Here is a 24,313-nt window from a genome sequence, read left to right as displayed (position 1 = left end):
ATCTATATAATAATGTTTGTATTATTTTTTATTATAGTATTTTTGTAAACCACAAATAGCTTCATAAATAGCAATATGTATGTATACATGATGCATCCCATAGAAATACAGAACAGTGTGCCAAAAGGTATTTGCACACTCTGTAATTCATGTAATTGTGAAAAAAAAATAATGCAAATAATTATCCAAACAATGTCTTAAAAATATATCACATTATGAAACAAACTATAAAAGTGTAATTTAAGACAGCACATATACAAAGACTTTAGAAAAAAGATCTTTAAAAATAATAATAAACAATAATATTAAAACATAAAACAGTAAAAACATGGTTTAAATGAGGGAAAAATTAAAAGTAAGTTACCATAAACTTTTGAATGATAGTGTATATCAATGTACAAGTATATACACTTATAACACATGTGGCTACTCTGCTAGGACACCTGTGTGGACTAACTTCATATTTATACTAAAAATATTATATTTACGTTAGGCTTAAAGGGTTACGTGTGTTTTGTAGGCTACAGGTTTTTTCTTCTTCTTTATTGCTTAAAGAACCATACAAAAAACCAAACAATGCTCAAGATATCTTATTATTTTACAAAGACGTCCAAATAGCAGCATAAAATATAAATAAAAAACATAAAACTAGAAAACAAAGAAAATAAATACAAAATAAAATATTACACAAGGGGGTTATCATCAAAAAATACCTTAAGAAGATTATATAATTTAAGGGCTTTTTTGTTACACAAAGTCTTAATGACTTGAAGAAGATCATTCAATCTTGATGCAAAAGTATGAAAGTGGAAGGGTTCTTAAAGAATATGCATTTGTGTACAGTATGAACAAAGAGTATAGAAGCCCAAGAGGCGAAACTCTGTTGTGTTATGGGTAACAGTCTGTAGATGGCGCTGCGGAGCCACGGCCGCCATTATGGAATGAAAGCTGCTGAAATCGTTAGCGCGCCTCACAACTGTGAAGATGAGCAAGTGGTTAAAACGCAAGCAGTGTTCTGCGATTTGGCATTTCATCGGTTTCCAAAGGATGCACAAAGGTAATAACTCATTTAAGTGGAAATATTTTAATGACGTTTGTAAATCTGCTTAAATGTTAGGCTAGTGCATCTGTCAAGTTTGCCTTATAAACTAATGATTGACGGATTTTTTAGATCGCATTTTTTTTTTGTTCTTGCCATTGAAATGTTCACTGTGTTCACTTTCACTGAAGATGTTGAAAAAACTTGTTAATATTTTGGTGATATTCTATGTAAAAGATTAACTCTTAAGAAATGTTCATTTATAATTGTATTTATTTATTTTTCCAAATCATATATATGGTGATGTTCACTCATTTCAAAATCAACATTTGAATAAATATCTTATTACTGTGTGTCTGCCTATATATTATTTCATGAATTTCTGTTATTCATATAACAAGGAAAATGCATAATAGAACATAAATATTGATAGATTAAAGGTTTGCAGTAATTTTATAATTGTATCTTTGCAAACCGTAAGTGGTAGGCAGGCTAATGAAGCCGATTCGGTGGGGGACAAACCCTTACGAAAAAGTACTATAGGAATCTTATAGTATTTTGGGACAAAATGGTAAAGTAATCTTATAGGAATACTATAATTTGGGACATACTATAGAAGTACGATAAGAGTACTATAGAAATACTATAGCAGCTTTAAAATATTATAGAGGTATTAGAACATCACAGAAGTATGTTATGTTCTGTAATACCTCTATAATATCCTAGAGCCGCTATAGTATTTCTATAGTAGTCTTATCGTACTTTTATAGTAATATTTTCTCCCAAAATACTATTTTCCTAAGGATAATTAGGCCATGCATAACCACGTTGTTTTCGTATTTAGATATGACGACCAGAAAAAAAAAAGAAGTAATGCCAAGTTTTTGTTATGTTAAGTTGTTTCAGTGCCATTGACTCTCATTATTTTTCGGCGTTTTCCTTCAGTTTTCAGTCCATAATGGCGGCCGCGCCGTCACGTCATGGGGGCAACTGTTGCCAAATACTCTTTGCTGTTGCTATGGAGCGTTCTATTGAGTTTCGCCTCTTGGCTTCTATACTCTTTGGTATGAAGTAATGGCAACAGCACAATATTGTTCACCAAGATTTCATGATCGTAATTCAAAGAAAAAGAGAAATATTTGATAGTTTTAAAGTTAAAGTCAGGTATTACATTTTTCAAACTTAAACAAATATAAAGGTCATCCCAGAATTTCTTTGAAAATTTGTTCTTGAGTAATTGTGAATCTCTCGTAATACCGCCGCGCCATCGAGCGGCGCTGTGGTGCGCATGCTCACATGTGTAACATCCGAGAATCCGCATGTGTTAGTGACCATGTGAGTGCTAACAGAGTAGTTGTAAGTCAAATCTAGCAGTACTAAATTATTTCATAAAACAGCAGATAACCTCTTCCACCATGTCATCTTTCTTTATAAAGAAAAAAGCGGTGCCTAATAAGGGAGATAAATCATCTGCTTTAAAAAGAAAGAGTAAGATTTTGCTTAGCTTGTAGCACACGTATACGTTTCTTATGTACATTACGTTTTAACGTGGTTGTTTCTGTTTTTCTTCTTCATAACACGTATTCCTTCCTTTGTCAATCTTAACAAAAGCAATTGTCGCAATTCTGTTTTGTAGAGTAATACAGACGATGGCAAAGGAAGATCAAAAAAGCTCAATAAACGAATGAACGAAGAAATATCGAGTGACTCGGAAAACGAGAGGTAACAAATATACTTCAGTGTGTTGAGTTAAATGAATGCTGATATCGAGTGCTCATTTCTCTTTTTTAATCTCGCATATCTTCAACAGTTCAGTACAAAATAGACAACAGGCTGAAAATGAAGATGATGAGATTGAGGAGACGCCACAGGAGAAGAAACTTCGTCTGGCGAAACTTTACCTGGAGCAGCTGAGAGAGGAAGGTGTGTAAGATCAGACATCCAAACATCTTAAAATAGGCTGTATTAATGCATTAGGAAACATGCTTTTTGCCAAACTGACCTGTAGTGCATTCATAAGAATTAAATCATCTGATTTGGTGTTGCTGATGCTACGATTTACCAATTGAGCGACTGTAACATGCAGCTTATCTAAAAGTATTTGCTTTGTGTTTGCAGAGGAGAAGAAAGCAGAAGAAGAATCTTTTGAGACCGACCTGATAGCTGGAAGACTCCAGGAGGATGTGGTATGTTCATTTAATAAACATAAATGAAAAAACGTGTATACTGTATATACTTTAAGAAACAGATAGGATCTATTTTAAGTAATCAATTTTTTCCTTTATTCACCACAGCTGGAACAAAAAGGCCGGCTACAAAGACTGATAGCCAAAGAAGTGAGTGATATTTCTGTTTCCTCCAATGACTATAGACTTTCATTTAGTTGTGTTTGATGCTGATATTATTTGTTTGTTCATCATCAGCTCATAGCTCCTGATCCAGCAGAGATCCGGCTGTTGAGAGGACACAAACTGTCGGTCACGTGTCTCGTGATCACCCCGGATGAAAAATACATCTTTTCTGCAAGCAAAGACTGCTCCATCATCAAATGGGAGGTATATTTTCTCACAGAATCTATAATTGCTCAATTTGCATGGATACTATTGTGTAATAATGTGTATTTTCAGGGGAGGTAGAGAGTGGAAAGAAGGTGCACAAGATCGCACGTGGACATAAAGGTACAGACGATCAACACGTGGGACACAGATCCCATGTGCTGTGTATGGCCATATCATCTGATGGCAAATACCTGGTGAGCATGCTGGACTGAATTCTTATTGATCGGTTTATAGATTACACTTCAATTAAAAAGAAATGCTTCTGTTATTTAAAATTATTTCATCTTTCTACCCAACAGGCTACTGGAGACATGAATAGATTCATTATGATCTGGGATGCTGCAACATGTAAACACCTGTACAAGTTAAGAGGCCACAGAGATGCTGTATCAGTGAGTGAAAGATTTTACTGGGTTTAGATATAAATACACATACATTCATTCTCTGCCAGGAGTCCTTGTTAAATCCCCCAGCATGACTTTACATGACAAATGTGAATTTTGGTTCAGACAGTACCAATTACAGTTCTGCGCACATATTTACATAACCCCTGCTGTATGAGGAAGCTGCATTGAATATATTTAAGTATATGACTAAATTTCTCTGAAACTTTAACGACTGAAAACTTTTGAGGGGGTTGCAGTGCTTAAGACAAAATGCAACGATCTCAATCACTCTTATTTTGTAAAAATAAGTCTTGCAGATAGATAAATGTTTTTTTCCTTTACTATTATTGTATTGGGTTTGATATTGAATTCCTACAAATGGCCATCACAAAGCTCTTTATCTGTCTTTACAGGGTTTGGCATTTCGAAGAGGGACCCACGACCTCTACAGCGCATCACATGACCGCTCGGTGAAAGTGTGGAACGTTGCGGAGAACGCATATGTAGAAACCTTGTGAGTACATGTACTTTGTACGTTTGAATTAAAGAGAACTAAGTTAACGCTGTATGGTTCATACATGATGAGGTTAATTTGTGTGTGTGTGTTTATCTTACCTCAGGTTCGGCCATCAGGACAAAATCACAGCGTTGGACTGTTTGAGCAGAGAGAGATGTGTGACCGCAGGAGGAAGAGACCGAACCGTCAGAGTCTGGAAGATTGCAGAAGAGTCACAGCTTGTGTTTCACGGACACGAGTGAGTTTTTAATGCTGACCGATTGCTCTTCTTTTTTATGTGGATGTTTGTAGTTTTTTATATCCAGTATGACCTTAATTTTTTTTTTTATTATCTTAAATCGATACTCCTGCCAAATATTAAAATTTCGCCATGATTTACTAATCCTCAAGCAATCTGAAATACATGTCTATCATCTTTTAGACCAACACATTTGGAGTTATTTTAGTAAAGTCCTTGCTTTTCCGAGCTTATAATATGTATGTAATATAATGGGAGAAAACGGGTAACAACTTCTGACTTCAAAGCCCAAAAAAATGCATTCATCTTTTACAGAAGTAATCCACACGGCTCCCAGGGGTTAATAAAGGTATTTTGCTGGTAATCAGAAAATATCCATGTTTTAAACTTTATAAACTATAATAACTAGCTTCCAGTAACTATACCATCTTGGACTCACTTGATCCACGAGAGTCACTGCGCAACGTACCCATGGCTATCAACGCTCGCTATGCTAAAACTCTCATGAATCGCGTGAGTTCAAGATGGCACCGTTACTGGAAGCTAGTTAATACAGTTTATAAAGTTTAAAGGGGCAATGGCACAAGACTTTTTTAAGATGTCAAATAAATCTTTGGTGTCCCCAGAGCACATACGTGAAGTTTTAGCTCAAAATACCATATAAATAATTTATTATAACATGTTAAAATTGCCACTTTGTAGGTGTGTGCAAAAATGTACCGTTTTGGGTGTGTCCTTTAAAATGCAAATAAGCGGATGAAGTGCAAACACTGATCACAATGATGGTGTTTTTTTGCAATTAAAACTAAATTGTGCTGTGAATTATTTTCTTTCTCTCTTTTTCTCTGCACTAAATGGCAGTGCTGTGATTGGATAGTGCAGATTAAGGGGCGGTATTGTTATAATAAGAGCTCCTTATGACATCATAAGGAGAGCAAAAATTCAATGACCTATTTTTTCACGTGCTTGCAAAGAATGGTTTACCAAAACTAAGTTACTGGGTTGGTCTTTTTTGTATTTTCTAGGTTGATAGACGCACTGGGGACCCAATTATAGCACTTAAACATGGAAAAAGTCAGATTTTCATGCCATGGCCCCTTTAAAGTATGGATATTTTTCTTACAAAAGCGCATCGATTACTAGTAGAAGACCTTTAGTAACCCATTGGAGCCGTGTGGATTACTTCTGTGAAAGATGGATGCACTTTTTTTGGGCTTCGAAGTCAGAAGTTGTTCCCTGTTTCCCATTTTCTACCATTATAACGCTTGGAGGAGCCAGGACATTTATTAAAATAACTCCAAATGTATTTGTCTGAAAGATGATGGAGATATGTATCTCGAATTGCTTTAGTGTGAGTAAATCATGCGGTAATTTTGATATTTGGCTAGGGCGACCATTCGTGCTAGTTCTGCCGGACACGTCCCGAACATGTTTTCGGGTGCATTTTCTGGAAGTCGCGTTGCTCGACCGCATACGTCATCGAGGTTCTCACATTTCAGTTAAAATACATTAGAAAATTAAGATTTATTTAACACATACAATCATTGTAGTTTCATTCTTACCTTGAAATGTAACGGTTGCTTTTCTGAAATTGAACCCGAAATATTAAACCTTAATGACGTATGCAGTCGACCAACGCGACTTCCGGAGAATGCACCTGAAATCAAGTTGGGGACGTGTCCGGCGGAACTGGCACGAATGGCCACCCTATATTTGGCTGGAGTATTGGTTCAATTCTTTGCACAAACATTGACGTGTACAGTTTATATATAAAAATTGTGGTCTCTTACTTTCGACAATACTGATCAAACATGATTTTGCACTTCCTGTTTTATGCAAAATTACGCATAATTTTTGAATTCTTTGTCTTCTGTCTGTCTGAAGGAGCTCCATTGATTGTATTCAGCTGATAAATGAAGAGCACATGATTACAGGAGGGGATGATGGGTAAGTTTAACTATACTGGTACATCTGCACACCTTCCTAAGAATGAACACGTTTAAAATGGACACCGGTTAAAGAAACGCATCCTACGTATATGGGTCAGTGACAAAAATGGTTTGGCAAGATAAGAAACTAAAAAATCTTTTTAAAAAACTTGTTTTAAAATCACACATCAGGTTTATTTCATTGCACAGTGTATTTATGTTCATTTTATGCAATAAAAAATTACGTTTGCACCATTTTTATGAAAGTTAAGACTGAATGGACCTTAAAATGTCAAATGGTGTAACCACCAATTGTGCCAAAGAATGAGAAATATTAAATATTTTAACCACCTATATATATATGTCCTGACATATGCTGAAAACAGCTCTGTTTTCTAAATAATCTTTGACAAATGATGTAAAAATGTATGTAAAAAAATCATATTACACTAAACTAGATGATTATATTTTATACCACATTTTTATAAATATATTTATATTTTCATTAAAAAACATAGTAGTTACACCAATTGACACAGACCGGTTACACCACATTGACATTTTTGCAATTATACCCCAAATATTCTTTCAAAATGAAATAAAACCTAAAATAAAAATTTTAGACTTGGTCCTCAAAAAAAGTGAATGTATGCAATTAACTGCAAATTTATTTTGAAATTTTAACCCTTTTACATTTAATTAAACCATACATACACAAAATAATTAACGTCACGTCATTGACCCATATATATGACTTGCTTGTAAACACATCTAGTTCAGAAATGGTGGCGCGCTGGCTCCACATAGTTCTTCTTATGTCTGCATGTTATCTTTTGTATCTCTCACACTCCACTAGAATATTTTTCTGTAATACACTTTTCCTCAACGGGTAAATAATTACACTTCACTACTGCTTTATTTTACAGCTCCTTGTCTGTGTGGACCGTTAATAAAAAGAAGCCGGTGAGCACGGTGAAGCAAGCCCACGGTAGCCATGGCAACACAGGTCTGGAGCAACCTTACTGGGTGTCGTCCGTGGCGGCGTTGCACAACTCAGACACCGTTGCGTCAGGTGCCTCAGGTGCACACACACACACACACAATTGCACAAAACTCACTTCATAAACCACTCAGTCCACTATGACCTCGTTCACAAAGCTGTATGCATTCAGTATTTCCATCCGAGACTGCAATACAAGCACCTGATTAACATCAAGCATTGTTGTCCCCCACAGGCTCCCATAATTCATCAGTGAAGCTTTGGAAGTGTGGACAGGGATTCAGAGGCCTGGAGCCTCTCTTCAGCATCCCGGTGGTGGGTATTATAAAGCTATATAAGCTATTTAGACTGGTTAGTGTCAGTCTGACTACTATTGTGTGTTTACATGGATGGTACTTCATGTGAAGAGAATGAATAATGTATCAGTTCATTAAACCACAATGTCTGTGCCACTCCAGTTTGCATGTGTGTGTAACCTTGTGCGATAATAGCAAAATGTTATGAATGTTAATGAATGCTTATCACTTTCTTATTTAGACGGGATTCGTAAACAGCCTGAAGTTTTCTAATTCTGGGAAGTTTCTCGTGGCAGGAGTTGGACAGGAGCACAGGTGAGTTTTATTTTTTATTTAGTTTGACATATAAATGATAAAAAATGAAAGATTATATAAATATTTATTTATTTGCATATGTATTATTTATTTTTTATAGTTAACACATTTATTTAGTCATCTGTACACTCAAAGCATGCAGTGTAGTAATGGTTTGCTACCACTAGATGGCACTAATGTCATTGGCAAATTTTGCTTCTCCTAAAATGCATTATTCACACACGTTCATTTTGTTCATATTCTTGAATTGAGCGTGTTTTGCTTTTTCTGTTTTTGTCAGATTGGGCCGTTGGTGGAGAATAAAGGAGGCTAAAAATGGACTTTATATCATTCCCCTTAAAAGACAAACAAAGGAGGCAGAAGTTGTTCAATAGCGCACCCTCGTATGGAGGAATTTACCCAAATGTGGAGATGTTTTTTTTTGTTTTCTTTGTTTTACATAACGTGATGTAAAAGAGAAAACTATAAGTGCGATTAAATTTCTGTTATGATTTGCAATCCAATGCTACAATTTGAATTACATGGTGGCTACTGACCATCAAACATGAAGACGTCTGTTATTTTTAAAAAATAATTTATTTACATATTATACAATAATAACACACTTCGCCAAAGTTCACATTAAAACATTTGCATCATCTACTTTTTTCAAAACTGACCACTAGGGATTTAAAGGGATAGTTCACCCAAAAATGAAAATAATGTCACCAATGACTCACCCTCATGTCGTTTCAAACTCATAAGACCTCCATTCATCTTCAGAACACAGCTCAAGATGCTCTACATCCAGTCCGAGAGCTTGCTGACCCCTCACTGAAAATACACGTACGGCACACTGTCCATGTCCAGAAAGGCAACAAAAACATCATCAAAGTAGTCCATGCGACACCAGTGGGCCAGCCGGGGTGTGTCGAAGCATCGAAAACACATTTTGATCCAAAAACAACAAAAACCACGACTCCATTCAGCACCGTCCCCCCGCATGCACGAGACCAAAGCCACGCGACTACAGTGACGCGGATGACGTGTTATCCTCAGACATGTTTGCGAAGTTTTTTTCCAAACTTGCAGCGTGCGTCTCCCTCAGACTGTAAACGAAGCCCGGCGCACAAAAAAAGCTGGGGCGCACCAGATAACACGTCAGCCGCGTCACTGCAGCCACGTGACCCCAGTCCCGTGCATGCGAGAAGACAATGCCAAACAAAGTCGCAATTTTCGCTACTCTTTGACCAAAATGCATTTTTGATGCTTCAACACACTCCAACTGGCCCACCGATGCCACACGGACCACCTAGATGATGTTCCTACCACCTTTCTGAACATGGACAGTACACCGCACACAGATCCCCAATGAAGGGTCAAACAAGCTCCAGGACCAAATACAAAACATCCCAAACTGTGTTTCCAAAGATGAACGGAGGTCCCACGAATCTGGAACGACATGAGGGCGAGTCACCAATAACACCACTCTCATTTTTGGGTGAACTATCCCTTTAATGCAATCGAGTAAAAAAGGGAAATATAGTTACTTTCCATCTTTACACCTAAACTATTCCATAAGGATCAAACATCACAACACTATAAGGACGATCAACTCATCTCTGAATGAAAGTTTACAATGTTACCACTGAACTAAAACCCAAATGTGTTACAGTCTCCCATTTACTGAGAATACAGCATCTAAAAATCACATACCCTCAGGTACATAAGTCACATTATAATATTTTGTGCAAGTCTCACTGGATTGGTTGCATGTACATCACGTCTGCTCAGTAATGCGAGACTGTACGAGTATTAAAGCATTTGAAGTGATTTCCGAATGCTGTTATATAGAGAACTCAAACCTACTGTTAACATTACACTTGTTAATATTTTTGTAGTGTACAAAAAACTAGAGTACATATCGGCAGTACATTCATTTCTGTAAAATGGTTTTATCCAGTGTCAAACCTTCTGGGCTACTGTGGCATAATATTGTGGCACATTTAAATTGGCTCCTAAAGATCAAGATTCGATCATAGACGACAGCTTTATTGTATAACAAAGACAAAAAACATGCTTGGTGAATTTGGTGTCGACCATGTTTGGACGACCACCATGAAGTGTCCATGTAGTTCATTTTTTAGAAGGATCAAATGAACCAAGATTAAGTGTAGAGCAGGATTGCATTCAAAGCCTCAATTGATATAAAATTGGCCCCATCCTGCTGTAATGTTTTTATATTCACAAGGATGATGTTGTAGAGTCCACCACTTCTCTTCCATTGCACACGGTTGGGACTATGGTAGAGGCGGAAGCTGTGGAAATATGTTTACTTAAAAGTTTTCAGTCAGATAAACCTAAATTGAGATATAAGTCACAGTCATTGTATGATCATCATCTACAAATATTTCAGAAGCTCAAGTATATTAGTCATTAAAAAGAAACTCCACTTTTTTTGAGGGTGGGCTCATTTTCCGGCTCCCCTAGAGTTAAACGTTTGATTTTTGCTTTTTTGGAGTCCATTTGGCTGATCTCCGGGTCTGGCGCTGGCACTTTTAGCATAGCTTAGCACAATCCATTGAAACTGATTGGACCGTTGGCATCGCACTAGAAAATAAATATTTTTCCTATTTAGAACTTGACTCTTCTGTAGTTACATCGTGTACTAAGACCGACAAAAAATTAAAGTTGCGATTTTCTAGGTCGAAATGGCTAGGAACTATACTCTCATTCGGCGTAATAATCAAGGACTTTGCTGCTGTAACATGGCTGCAGCAGGCGTAGTGAGTGATATTACGCACTGCCTGAAAATAGTCCCCTGCTATTGAATGTTACTAAGGGGACTATTTTTGGCTGCTGCGTAATAAAAATTGCGCCTCCTGCAGCCATGTTACATCAGCAAAGTCACTGATTATTACGCCAGAATGAGAGTATAGTCCTAGACATATCTGCCTAGAAATTGCAACTTTTAATTTTCTGTCGGTCTTAGTACACGATGCTACAGAAGAGTCAAGTTTTAAATAGGAAAAATATCAAAACTCTTTGTTTATTTTTTAGCGTGATGCTAATGGTCTAATCAGATTTAATGGATTATGCTAAAAGTGGTACCGCCAGACCCGGAGATCAGCCCAATGGACTCCAAAACGGCAAAACCAAATGCTTAACTCCAGGGGAGATGGAAAACTACCATATTTTCAAAAAAGTGGAGTGTCCCCTTAAATGTGATTAATAAAATAAAAAACCTGAATACGCTTGTTTAAGTGGACAGGCATTTTGTAATGTATAAGAGACTATTTTGGACCAAACCTTCGCAAATATGCTCACCTTGTGAGTAAGTGGAGCTCGGTGCGGTGGTGGCGACGCTGGAAAAGCGGTTTTCTTTGGCCCTCAGATTTGTCACGTTCTTCTGCGGCTGGAAAAGAATGATGTGGATCTTGGGGGCAAAAAGGCAACCGAGGACCACAGAGCCGCTCAGACTGACAGAGATGCACATGGTTGTGGTTTGCACCTGTATAGGGATGAAGCAGTTTTAACATCAGTTACATTGTCTCGGACTGTTAACTCATACAGTACATTTATCTCAAACCTATCTCATGGCAATTCATACTTTTTAACGAGGAGGCTAATTTGTACGCTCACATTCTTACGTTTTAGTAAAATTTGCTTTTGCCCTGTGATGTTGTGGGGGGGGGTCGTTATTGTTTTTCAGGAGCATCATGGGGCGGTTTCCCAGGCATGGTTTAGATTTAAGGGATAGTTCACCCAAAAATGAAAATTCTGTCATTTACTCACTCTTGTGTTGTTACAAACCTGCATATTTTGTTGTTCTGGTAAACACAAAGGATGATATTTTGAGAAATGTTTGTAACCAAACCATTCGTGGACCCCGTTCGCTTCCTACTATGGAAGTGAATGGGGTCCACAGACGGTTTTGTGAAATGTCTCCTTTGATGTCATTCAATTTTATGTCCATGGAAATACCCTAATTGGGGTGGCTCAGTAGGTAGCACTGTTGCCTCACCGCAAAAAGGTCCCCGGTTCAGGCGCCGGCTAGGGCAGGTGGCCTTTTCTGTGGAGTTTGCATGTTTTCCCTGTGTCAGTGTGGGTTTACTCCGGGAACTCCGGAGTAAATGTACATGAACGTTGGGGGAATTGGACATACCAAATTGCCCCTCCCCAAAACTGTGTATGGATCAACTTGTGTATAGATTAACGAGTTCTTGCCATGAATATAGCCATAGATGCTGGAATAGTATGAAGATAGAAAGAATACCCTTATTATTCGATCTTTGGCTAAGTAAATCTTTCAATCAATTGCCTGACACTCAACCTTCAAATATGATCCCATCTCCCCTCCTTTCAAAGGTTAACTGGCTCTCACCAAGAAAGCATACTGATATAAACACCAACAAACTAAGCCGAGAATATTTCTTTGTAGATGAAGTGTTTTGTTTCTGAAATAGTTTGCTGATATGGTGCAGAAATGGCCTCTCTTTTAGCCTGAGGTCGTTCTTGATAACCGTGTTTACCGTGTCTCTAACAAGGCTCTGACATCTCTGGCCCGACGGCAGTGACAGACTCCTGATGAAATGCGACAGGCAGTCCTCATCCCTCACATAGTGTTTGTTTATTGACTAGACAGTTGCGTCGCTTTGCTGCATGTTCGCACCAGGACAATAAGTTTGTCTGGTTTATAGATCCAGAGGAGCACTTGAAGTAATCTCATGTTTGTCGTTGTGACTTGCAGAAAACTTTACCAAGATTAAAGTCAGTCTTGGGTTTCATGAGAAAAGTCGAAAGGAAAGTTTGAGCATGTTTGATAGCAACTATCTGCTGCTATTTGTAATTAGCATTAGCGCTTATTTCCTAATATGTTTATGTATTCACAGTTGCATTTTTTGTGTTTTGCCGTCTGTTACAAAAAACTGTACATGCATTAGTCTCAAGTTGAGCATTTGTAGCTACCGTAATGGTAAAATAAACATAAACTTGTTTATCTGGATTAGTTAGGTAGCATAACACCAACCAATCAGATTAGAGTTTGCCAGATCATAAAACAGTGTTATGTGGCCCTGCAGGCCATACAAATAAACTTAAGCATTAACCAAATTTTGAATCGTACTTACTCTGTAGTCACTAGCTGTGACGTAGAAGATGGGCTGGAAGGCCAACCAGATAATGCAGGTGGTGTACATAGTGAAGCCTATGAACTTGGCCTCGTTGAAGTTTTCCGGACACTTCCGGGTCTTGAAGGCGTAGAAGGTGCAGAGAATGATAAGGATGCAGTTGTAGGTAAGGGACACCAGCATGCTCGAGTCCAAACTGTTACATTTCAGAGTGACCACATCTCTCCTATCTGGGCCCACTTCTTTCCTCACCCCGGGTGCCTCTACCAGGAGCCAGACGAGGGCAACCAACAACTGGGCTGAAATCAACACGGCACAGATCGCAACCTGAGAGGCAGGGCTGATGAATCGTGGTCGCTGGGCACTATCCCGTGCCCCGCCGAAGATTCGAGCAATCCTATTGGTCTTGGTCAGCAAAGCCGAGTAGCAGACGGCGAAAGATGTGCCGAGGCCGAGACGTCGGAGGGCGCAGACGAAAGCAGAGGGTTTAGCAATGTAAATGAAGGTCATGGCGTAGCACATGAGTACACCAGACAGCAGGATGTATGAGAGTTCTCGACCACTAGCTTTCACCACCGGGGTGTCATTGTTGCGTAGGAAAACTCCAGCTACCGCAAGCGTGCATAGCATTCCCAAACAAGCAATTGTGACTGGTCCCACCGCCCAAGCGTCTGACCAGTGGATGTACTCTTCTGGAAGCTCGTAGCAACCGGTCAGGTTGGCGAGGGGCCACTCACCAAAACCACAGTCCATACAGGTAAATTCATCTAGAAGATACTGGTGAGGTTGGCATGGGATGCAGATCCAACAGCACACATCGCCAGGTTGCATGCTTTTAGCTTCATTGGGATGGCATGGGTCACTACATTGGGATGTAGGGACCACCCCGGTAGCCCAGTTTACCACACTGGTATTCAGCACTAAGCCCTGTGACCAGTAGCCTACCTTCTTATAGACAAACTTGTTGTCCTCTTTGCGGTAGTAAAAGATGTTGTAGCGACCCAAACTGTCTCCTAATGAGGTGAACCGTACCACGTTCTCAGTGTCAGCTGGTCTGAAAGGAGCTGAAAAAGTCAAGATGAGATGTTTTGTTAAAATTAGGTACACTTTAAAATAATACATAATAACAAGCTCTGACTAACTCTGTATATGAGATTGGATTATGTTGGAGACCAATTGTAGCTCTTTGGTAATTTGATAAAAGAAATGCTTCATGTTTATAAATTTAATAACATCCAATATTGCCAGTGGGGGAAACAAAAAACAAGATGATACGAGTTGGAAGTTAACAAATTAACTTTCACTTCAAGACTCAAATATTGGTTAAATAGGCAGTTAACTACTACTCACCGTCGAATTTCGTCTTGAGAATAAACTCACGGTAGAACCTCTTCCCATTGCCTGGCTTCATAGCATCGCACACCTTCGTGGTGTTGGGGCAAACAGCTTGCCGCATGTTGTGCAGGGCATAGGCCATAGCGTAGACAGCATTCACCACAAACATGATCTTTGATTCGGGTTTAAACGCCCCGTTCCTTAGGCTCTTCATGGCACAGCCGTGTTCATGTACACGGCAACCGAACCTGTGCTCCCAGAATTCCCTGAACCACGGATTCCTTGTGTTGAGTTCAGGTGTGAGCTTGGTGAAATAGTCCTCAAACTCCCTGATAGAGTACGAGGCGAGCTCAATGGTGAAAGCCCCGTTGGCCGCCTTCTCGCTGCCGTGGACGACGCTCTCCTGTGCGCCCCAGCCGTCGCTGGCCACCCAAATGAAGGTAGCGTTCATTCTGGCTGCGGCGGAGAGCAATTCCCTGGCGTCTTCGCTTTTGGTGAAGAGGACCACCACTTTGGCGTTGGCTTTTTGCTGGAGCGAGCGGATGACATTTTCATAGTTCCCTCGGTTAACAGAGCGACTGACTTTCACTGAAGTTGCGATGCAGATTTGGCGTACCCGAGCCTCCTGTTGAAAGGCGTCGATGCCCGTTTCACCGTAGTCGCCCTCTGAGGCTACGGTGGAAACGTAGGTCCAATTGAAGTAGCGCAGGATTTCAGCCATGGCTTTGGCCTGATAGAAGTCTGGTGGGACGGTTCGGGCGAAATAATCGTAACGGGATTTGTCGCTGAGTTTGGCACTAGTGGAAGCATAACTTATCTGTGGGATCTGGAAGAGTCTGAGGAGGTTTGCCACCTGCACACAGAGAAAAATAATTGATCATTATGCAGGGACACCTTTGTGCAATGCCATCATACACACAAATACAAAATTATACATGAGGCATTAAATAAAGATTACATTTCGCTTAAGCCTCTTGTTATGAGCACCGAGGTGCGAGGACCCTATTGTTCTTCAAGGAGTTCTTCTTCTTCTTTAAATCTCTTGTTATTCTTTTCAGATAGGTAATCTCATATGTTTCTTTCCAGTGATTTGGATGCAGTCGCAACAGTGTCACATATTATTGTCAGATTTTAAAATGTAGAGATTTCTTTTTGTATCTCTTACTGTATGTCGACGATTGTATCACGGATTGTAACAAATTTTAATAAAAACATCTGGGATAAAGATGGTATTTAAACTATTGAGATCACTTAGATGTTTCACCAAAAATGGTTTTAAGATGCTTATTTATATTTGTTTTATATGTTTATGTATGTTTGCTTGTATGAAATATTAGTAAGATTGTTACTAATTGGTAGTTAGTCAGACTAGTTTTTAAGACACAGTCTATACCCGGTGGTCCTGATGAGCTACCTTCCAGAAGATTTCAGTTCCAACCCAGCTCTTACACCTGTCTGTAATTATCAAGCAACCCTGAACACCTTGATTAACTGCTTCAGCTGTGTTTGATTGGGGTTGGAGCTAAAATCTGCAAGAAGGTAGCTCACCAGGAGCAGGGTTGGAGACCCCTGGTCTATACTTAGCAACTGTTTATGCAATTGGCCACTGATCATTTCACCATCATCAGGTCTGAGATTTTGTATAGAGACAGAATCCATAAGAAATAAGGCAGCAAGATGCTTGAAACAACCAAGTCTGATGAGACGACACGGGTCTACCATCCAAGTCTTAAAGGAATAGACCATTTTATTAAAAGAAAAATCCAGATAATTTACTCACCACCATGTCATCCAAAATGTTGATGTCTTTCTTTGTTCAGTCGAGAAGAAATTATGTTTTTTCAGGAAAACTCATTTTAATGGACCCCAACACTTAACACTTAACTCAACACGTAACAGTTTTTTCAACTGAGTTTTAAAGGACTATAAACGATCCCAGGCGAGGCATGGGGGTCTTGTCTGGCGAAACGGTTTTCATTTTTGACAAGAAAAATGGAGATATGCACTTTTGGACCACAACTTTTCGTCTAGGTCCGGTCCAGCGCGACCTAGCGAAATTGCGTAATGCCGTGGAAAGGTCACGTGTTACATATATAAAACGCACATTTGCGGACCATTGTAAACAATAAACTGACACAAAGACATTAATTAGTATCAGTTGACATACAACAACGTAGGAACAGTCCTCTTTCAACACACTTGTAAACACTGGGGCGCAGTTTCGCGTTCGTTCTCTGTGACCTCTTGACGTCATGACGTATTGCGTGAGGTCATGCAGACGCTTTCAGGAACGGAGGAAGACGAGAAATTGTGGTTTAAAAGTGTATATTTGTTATTTTTATTGTCAAAAACGACAAACGTTTTGCTAGATAAGACCCTTATGCCTCGTTTGGGATTGTTTATAGTCCTTTAAAACTCCGTTGAAAAAAACTGTTACATGTTAAGTGTTGGTTTCCTTTAAAGTCCATTAAAATGAGAAAAATCCTGCAATGTTTTCCTCAACAAACATAATTTCTTCTCGACTGAACAAAGAAAGACATCAACATTTTGGATGACATGGTGATGAGTAAATTATCTGGATTTTTCTTTTAAGAAAATGGACTATTCCTTTAACAAGAACCTTGGTAACCCACAGATGCCCTCTGCAAACTTGGTAAGAGCAAGAGTCCACTTTCTTTTACCCTGTCTTGTTATTTTTCTCATTTGAGCTCATATGGTTTCAGGCCATAGTTACATGTGGCTCATATGGACACAATTTTTATCACTCGAGATGGCACAGTGATAGCACACCCAATAATAATGTTACATACGGTGTAAGTTTCCCTCAGGGTATAACACACCCTTCAGAAATCTGAATGATATTTATAATTTTTCACTTTAAATGTAGTTTAAAGTAAAATTGACTCATTTCTCAGCTATAAACAGACATAAAACCAATAATCTTGTTTAAAGTCATACACTCATAAAATCATGACTATAAAATCTGTTATTGCAAAGATGATGTTATTATATCATAGCTTTACATGAGCTGTAAAACGGTATTGTTGTTGAACTTTGTGTTTTATGATAATGAGAAATTATTTTTTTCTGATATCTATTTTTTCCCGCAGTTACCAGCTGAGTTCTGGTGATGAAGGTCTACACTGCAAATTATGATGTTAGCAGATCTGCAGCGATTTCTGGGTAATGACTGGAATCTGTGTCTGAATTCACACCAACGCAAGTAGGTGGTTCAGATGCTTAAATACACCTTTAGCTCAGTTATTATCAGCTATTTACATTTCACTCACATGCATTCAACTTTTATTTTAAAGGGACACTATACCTTTTTTGAAAATATGCTAATTTTCCAGCTCCCCTAGAGTTAAACATTTGATTTTTACCGATATTGAATCCCTTCAGCTGATCTCTGGGTCTGGCAGTACCACTTTTAGCATAGCTTAGCACAATCCATTCAATCTGATAGACCATTAGCATCACGCTAAAAAATAACTAAAGAGTTTGGATATTTTTCCTATTTAAAACTCGACTCTTCTGTAGTTACATATTTTTCTAAGATTGACAGAAATTAAAAGTTGTGATTTTCTAGGCAGATATGACTAGGAACTATACTCTCATTCTGGCGTAATAATCAAGGACTTTGCTGCCGTAACATGGCTGCAGCAGGCGTAGTGATATTACGCAGCAGCTGAAAATAGTCCCCTGCCATTGAATCCTACTAAGGGGAGTATTTTCAGGTGCTGTGTAATATCACTTTTAATTTTCTGTCGGTCTAAGTACACAATGTAACTACAGAAGAGTCAAGTTTTAAATGGGAAAAATATCGAAACTCTTTGGTTATTTTTTAGCTTGATGCTAATGGTCTAATCAGATTCAATGGATTGTGCTAAGCTATGCTAAAAGTGGTATCACCGGACCCAGAGATCAGCTAAATGGATTCCAAAATGGTAAAAATCAAATGTTTAACTCTAGGGGAGCTGGAAAATGAGCCTATTTTCAAAATAAGTGGAGTGTCCCTTTAAATTCACACTTCTGTGTTTCAAAACTTTACATGTATTCACTGGTTTTGAAGCTTCAAAGTTTGTCTCAGATATTTCTCTTTTCTTCGTCTATTAAGCAACTTTTCAAGAAACAAAAAAAAATAGGCAATTGAAATACACTAATAGTATGAAGCAAATTTATCCATACTGTATAGCCGATATGGTGTTGGATAAATTTGATGAAAAATGCTTCATTTATTGAAATCTTCTCTCTTTGAAAATTTTGTAATTTTTGGAAAAACATTTAAAGGAACAGTATGTAGGATTGTGGGCAAAACTGATATTGCAATCACAAAACTTGTGTGGCTAAAACTGGTACTGCAATCACACAACTGGTGGCCAATACACAAAATGACAACATAAACATCAGTTGAGGGCTGCAACTCCACTTTTTAAATGACAATATCCTGGCCAGACCACTGTTGTCAGTGATATAAGTATTTGAAATGAAAATGATTTCCTTATGTCTAGTGACATATCAGGGACATTTTATGATTCATTGATATTAATTTCTTACATACTGTTCCTTTAATGCTGAGAAAAAAATCTAAATTGTGGTGTTATTAAATATCTGCAACAAATAAATGTGCAATAAACAACCAGGCAAATATAAAATATATTATAGTTCATTTGGGAGCATATTTAACTATCTCTTGTTACAGAACACAAGTCAAATTACATTTCGGGTCATAATCACGATTAATTGTTTAAATGTAAAAAAAATCACTGGCTTTTCCAAAAATGATTTGGCTGAAGTGGTTGGTTTCATACATTAGAGATCATGGGAGGTGTAGTCACATGTCAGGTTTTGACAGACACGCTTAAAGAGCTCAGTGAATTCAAGCCTGAGGGACACTAGAGGTGAAAATGAGTAAATCTGATTCATTTAGACAAGTGCAGTTCTCAACAGTGTCACAGATTCACAATCATACCTCTGCTAAATCTGTTGATGGCAAGACAAAACTGCAAATGAAAGTCAAAGAAAGATTAAAGGAGGCTTTAATATGAATCCTTCATAGTATCGCAAACTATGTTGCTATTGAATTATCTATATGGTATAAATCTGATGTTATGTGAACCTGGACCACAAAACCGTAAGGGTCAATGTTTCGAAATTGAGATTTATACATCATCTGAGAGCTGACTAATAGCTTTTTTGTTAGGATAGGACAATATTTGAACATTTGGAATCTGAGGGTTCAAAACAAATCAAAATATTGGGAAAAAAATCACTTTTAAAGTTGTCCAAATGAAGTCCTTGGCAACTGTGTCTCACAAAAAACACTAGTTAACATTTGAAGTGGATCAAACCTAAACGTTGTCTTAAAGGTATAGTTTTCAAAAATGAAAAATCTGTCATTATTTACTCAATGTCATGTTGTTTTAACCCGGTATGAGTTTCTTTTTTCTGATGAACACAAAATAATATATTTTGAAAAAAGATAAACACACAGCTGGTGGAAATTATTGACTTTTATTGAGACCATTGAGATCTAAAACAACATAAGGATGAGTACAGAATGACCGAATTTAAATTTTTGGGTGAACTATTCCTTTAAATGGGGCATTTAGACTTTTTTAAGATGTCAAGTAAATCTTTGGTGTCCCCAGAGTACGTATGTGAAGTTTTAGCTTAAATAATTTATTTTAACATGTTAAAATTGACACTTTGTAGGTGTGAGCAAAACTGTGCTGTTTTGGGTGTGTCCTTTAAAATGCAAATAAGCTGATCTCTGCACTAAATGGCAGTGCTGTGGTTGGATGGTGCAGATTAAGGGGTGGTATTATCCCCTTCTGATATCACAAGTGGAGCCAGATTTTAATGACACATTTTTGTTTAGGTTGATAGACGCACTGGGGACCCAATTATAGCACTTAAACATGGAAAAAGTCAGATTTTCATGATATGTCTTCTTTAAAACCAATACCCAATAGTTGTTCTTGTCTTAGGACAAAACTTTCATGGTCTTTTGATGCACTTAAAATGTTGACTAGTATATTTACTGTAGGAAATGTATAAATATCTTCAAGGAACATGATCTTTGAGGAATATCTAAAGATAAAGTATCTGCTTTCTAATGCTCTTTGTTGTTAATATGTGTGGGGTGTCTGGAGAATCTCACGTGGTCATCAACGCCTCAGGCATCACTTGTCCGCTGTTTCTCAGAGCTCATGGACAGATGTTGATATTCAATGCATTCATTTTTTTTTTAGATGGCACGGCCAACAGGAAGCAGAACCTGTCAGAACGGCACTGAAGCGTTTGACAGGGACCACCTGAGCTGAGTTTGCATTACAGAGCAGAACCCAGACAGTGGAACATGGACATCAGATCTCACTTCATCTCTTATTCTAAAAGGTAAACAGATGGGCTGCATTTACTGCTAATGTAACTGGTGGTAAAACAATGAATCATACGAAGTTTAAAGAGATTTAAAACTGATAAAACTTCTGTGGGTGCTGTGTACAGAAATTATCTCCTAAATTATACACTGTCTGATAAAATGGTAGAAAAATGGGGCAAAAAAGTACACCTTTATAATACAGTAGTACCTCAGAGGTACCAAAGAGTGCACATTAGTACCCTAAAGATACATATTAGGTACATATCTGTACTTAAATCGTACATATTTGCAGTGGTATAGTGGTGCCTGGAGAAGTGGGTATATAATGTATGCCCCCATTTCATTTTAAGCAGCCCAATTAAGGTTAACAGTGACATGTAAGACTACCGTAGTCTTGCATATTTCGTTCACTCCAAAATTGGCCGCTATTGTCATTTAACTTCTGCTGCTTCACTTCTCAGCATAAGGATAATTATGAAATTAATATTATTAATTCATATTTCAAATCAAGAAGTGGGTGTACCACATGCCATCTAGTAAGAAGTGGGTGTACTCCATATACCCGCGCATACCCTGCACTACACCACTGCATATTAAGATTTTTTTGAAAGTGTACTGCCCCAGTTACAACTTGGGACCATTTATTGCCCATTTGTGACCCTAGACTAGCCTAGAAATCTAGACGCACCCTAGCGGCCGCAAAATATATTTGCTGCCAGGGTTTAGTCTAGGCACTCACAATACACTTAACAGCTCCAAAAACCAAAATTTGGTCAGGCCAATCACATCGTGTGTAGCGTCTGTGGGGCGGGCTTAACATGATGACGACAGAGCTGCCTGCGACGGTTCCTACTTGAAAACAAAGAATGGCTGCTGCTGCTGGCGAACAGCTTTCTTTTGAAGCGGCTTTGGCCGCGACTCTGGAGGACTTAGACTTATGTTTTTCTTTGAGTGAAGAGCAAATAACCCTACTGAAGTCCTTTTTAAGCAAGAAAGATGTGTTTGGAGTTTTGCCGACTGGTTACGGTAAAAGTTTGATATACCAATTAGCTCCACTGGTGGGGAAACGCATGGGACTCATACGTCACCTTCTTCGTTGCTCTGATTGGTCATAGCGCTATCCTATTGCGTGCAGAGGCATTTTGAGGGACAACCTTATATCCCGCCCCTTGCATTGAGCTGTTTGTGTGAAGAGTTGCCAGACCTTACATCTTGATGTAGGTCTGGCTAACCAGGCTAACCCTAGACCACAAAACCAGTCATAAGGGGCAATTGAAATTGAGATTTATACATCACCCAAAAGCTGATATTTGGTCAAGATATTGATATTTGGCTATTGCTCCAAAAATACCCGTGTGACTTATGACTGGTTTAGAAAATTGGTCCTAGATGAGAAAACCTGTATTTTAGCAACTACACTAAATCTCATCCAAAGCAAGCATTACAATCAGTGGCGGCTGGTGACTTCTCTTCCGAGGGGCCCAAATTCAAAATATGTGTTTGTTGCGTCTTGTGAACCATTTGCATCATGTGTCATATCAAAATACGTGCCTGCTGCACACGTGTCAAAAGGTTTTATGATAAAAGAAACGCTTGCGTTCACAAAATACTCGCAAGGCACTTACTTTGATTACACATGAGATTAAGCGAGAATCTGGCAAATGCAAGCGTCTCTTTTATCAAACCCATTCGAAGTGTCTGCAGCAGGCACTTATTTTGCATGACGCATGATGCACATAGGTTGACATGACGCATTGAACACATATTTTGACATGATGAGCCACACACATGACGGGCTACATACATGTTGTGACGAGCTTTGCATTGTGTGCCCTCGAAAAAGAAGTCACCGGCCGCCACTGATTACAATGCAGTGACAACCACCCACAGCAGACAACGTGAGATTTGTATGGGGAAGTTTATTAAAAATTAGACTAATAATTTGATGATTCTTAAAGGTGCAGTGTGTAATTTTTAGAAGGATCTCTTGAAAGAAATTCAAAATAATATACAAAACTACATTATCAGTGGTGTATAAAGACCTTTTAAAATTAACTGTTATGTTTTTATAACCTTAGAATGAGACGTTTTTATCTACATACACTGAGGGTCCCCTAAAAAGTAAGTCAGCATTTTGTGCAGCCATGTTTCTACAGAAGCCCTTAATGGACAAACTTTTTAACTAAGTTGTCTCCGATAATAAAATGTTTGTCAGGTGGTGGCTATCGTGGACTGAGTCGTTGGTTGCAATGCGCAACCTCACCACTAGATGCCGCTAAAATGTACACACTGCATCTTTAATATGCAATTCTTATTTTTAACATTTAAGCAGTGAATAATCCAATCAAATTAAAGATACAATCTGTAACTTTTGCCTCTCATTCACCTCATCTCTATTTAAAACATAAGATTGCAAGTTTATACACATACTTATTTACATGTATTAAAAAGCAACTGACATTTCCTGCAAAATCCGACCCGACAGATCAATTTAGAAGTCTTTATTTTAAGCTTACCGTTGTAAATCATGAGACCTTCTCCTTGCTTGAGCAAGTGCATTTCTAAATGTTTATGGGTTTTTGATTATTCCAAACCATAAAATACGAATTGCTTATACTTATTTTGAAACTAGTAAAATTTTAGTCAAAAACAAATCGGCCTCTGTTCTGGTAGTTGGACAGATAAAATAAAGAGGCTGTCCTGAATGTGAGCTATACGGCCAACAGGGTCAAGTGATGCTATGAGGCTGCCCAACCTCGTTTCAAGCTATTCCCACCCTTCTACTACCATAAAGACACCATCTGTTTTTCACAGGACACTTCAGGAAAAGCTGAACAACCAAACAGTGTCTTCACTATGGTGATAGCCAGAGAGTTGCAGACCAATAAAGAAAGAAAGAAATTGCAGACGGATTAGACAGACAGACCGATAGATGCTTAACGATCTGAAATTTGCAATTATTTCATTCAATGAGTACCAATTACAATAAAATTTTAATTCTCTTTAATGATGTGGAAATGCAAATGATTTTGGCAGTTATTTGGCATTAATTACAAGCCCTTTTCCATGTCGGTTCTCATCCACCGACGCTGTTGTTTTGGCATCCCAAGACCACATGCGGTTGCAACCTATTAACATCTCCAGGGTCTCAGAGCACAGCAGAGCTCCATATGAATGACCTTAACACACACACACACACACACACACA

The 24,313-nt window shown here is 38.3% G+C and overlaps 2 protein-coding genes across 7 annotated transcripts in view; one reads left to right on the top strand and one right to left on the bottom strand.

Moving 5' to 3' along the window:
* The first annotated feature begins 2,324 nt into the window (after positions 1-2,324).
* rrp9 (ribosomal RNA processing 9, U3 small nucleolar RNA binding protein) lies at positions 2,325-8,826 on the top strand. 2 transcript variants are annotated; one of them, XM_073876213.1, is made up of 15 exons: positions 2,325-2,531; positions 2,681-2,761; positions 2,850-2,962; positions 3,158-3,225; positions 3,334-3,375; positions 3,463-3,594; positions 3,672-3,791; positions 3,897-3,989; positions 4,397-4,497; positions 4,604-4,738; positions 6,623-6,685; positions 7,593-7,738; positions 7,902-7,981; positions 8,204-8,277; positions 8,558-8,826. In XM_073876213.1, exons 1-15 carry the CDS (start codon positions 2,455-2,457, stop codon positions 8,649-8,651), a joined length of 1,419 nt encoding a protein of 472 aa, XP_073732314.1. In that variant the 5' UTR covers positions 2,325-2,454; the 3' UTR covers positions 8,652-8,826. The 2 variants fall into 2 exon arrangements, with proteins under 2 accessions (XP_073732314.1, XP_073732313.1); XM_073876212.1 differs by having other exon boundaries at positions 2,326-2,531; positions 7,593-7,747.
* A 921-nt stretch (positions 8,827-9,747) lies between these two features.
* grm2b (glutamate receptor, metabotropic 2b) overlaps positions 9,748-24,313 on the bottom strand; it is a 38,251-nt gene continuing 23,685 nt past the window's right edge. For 3 of the 5 annotated variants that reach the window (XM_055183677.2, XM_055183679.2, XM_055183678.2), the window contains exons 3-6: positions 14,736-15,573; positions 13,386-14,449; positions 11,584-11,767; positions 9,748-10,574 (exon numbers count right to left, since the gene is read on the bottom strand). In XM_055183677.2, the coding sequence (XP_055039652.2) occupies positions 10,501-10,574; positions 11,584-11,767; positions 13,386-14,449; positions 14,736-15,573 (2,160 nt within the window). In that variant the 3' untranslated portion in view covers positions 9,748-10,500. Of the gene's footprint in view, positions 10,617-11,583; positions 11,768-13,385; positions 14,450-14,735; positions 15,574-15,678; positions 16,442-24,313 lie in introns of those variants that run through there. The other 2 variants (XM_073876211.1, XM_055183680.2) reach the window with 2 other exon arrangements.

The sequence above is a fragment of the Misgurnus anguillicaudatus genome, chromosome 14 (assembly GCF_027580225.2).
Source record: "Misgurnus anguillicaudatus chromosome 14, ASM2758022v2, whole genome shotgun sequence".
In the NCBI taxonomy this organism is placed as follows: domain Eukaryota; kingdom Metazoa; phylum Chordata; class Actinopteri; order Cypriniformes; family Cobitidae; genus Misgurnus; species Misgurnus anguillicaudatus.
The sequence above is the reverse complement of the archived record's forward strand: the minus strand, read 5'-3'. Positions and strand labels throughout refer to the sequence as shown.

What these genes read in the sequence shown, in the direction of transcription:
- rrp9 (XM_073876212.1), top strand. Translation starts at nt 2,455, where the DNA reads ATGTCATCTTTCTTTATAAAGAAAAAAGCGGTGCCTAATAAGGGAGAT. An exon ending in GAAGACTCCAGGAGGATGTG is followed by an intron (nt 3,226 to 3,333) that starts GTATGTTCATTT and finishes TATTCACCACAG; the next exon opens with CTGGAACAAAAAGGCCGGCT. An exon ending in GGAGTTGGACAGGAGCACAG is followed by an intron (nt 8,278 to 8,557) that starts GTGAGTTTTATT and finishes TGTTTTTGTCAG; the next exon opens with ATTGGGCCGTTGGTGGAGAA.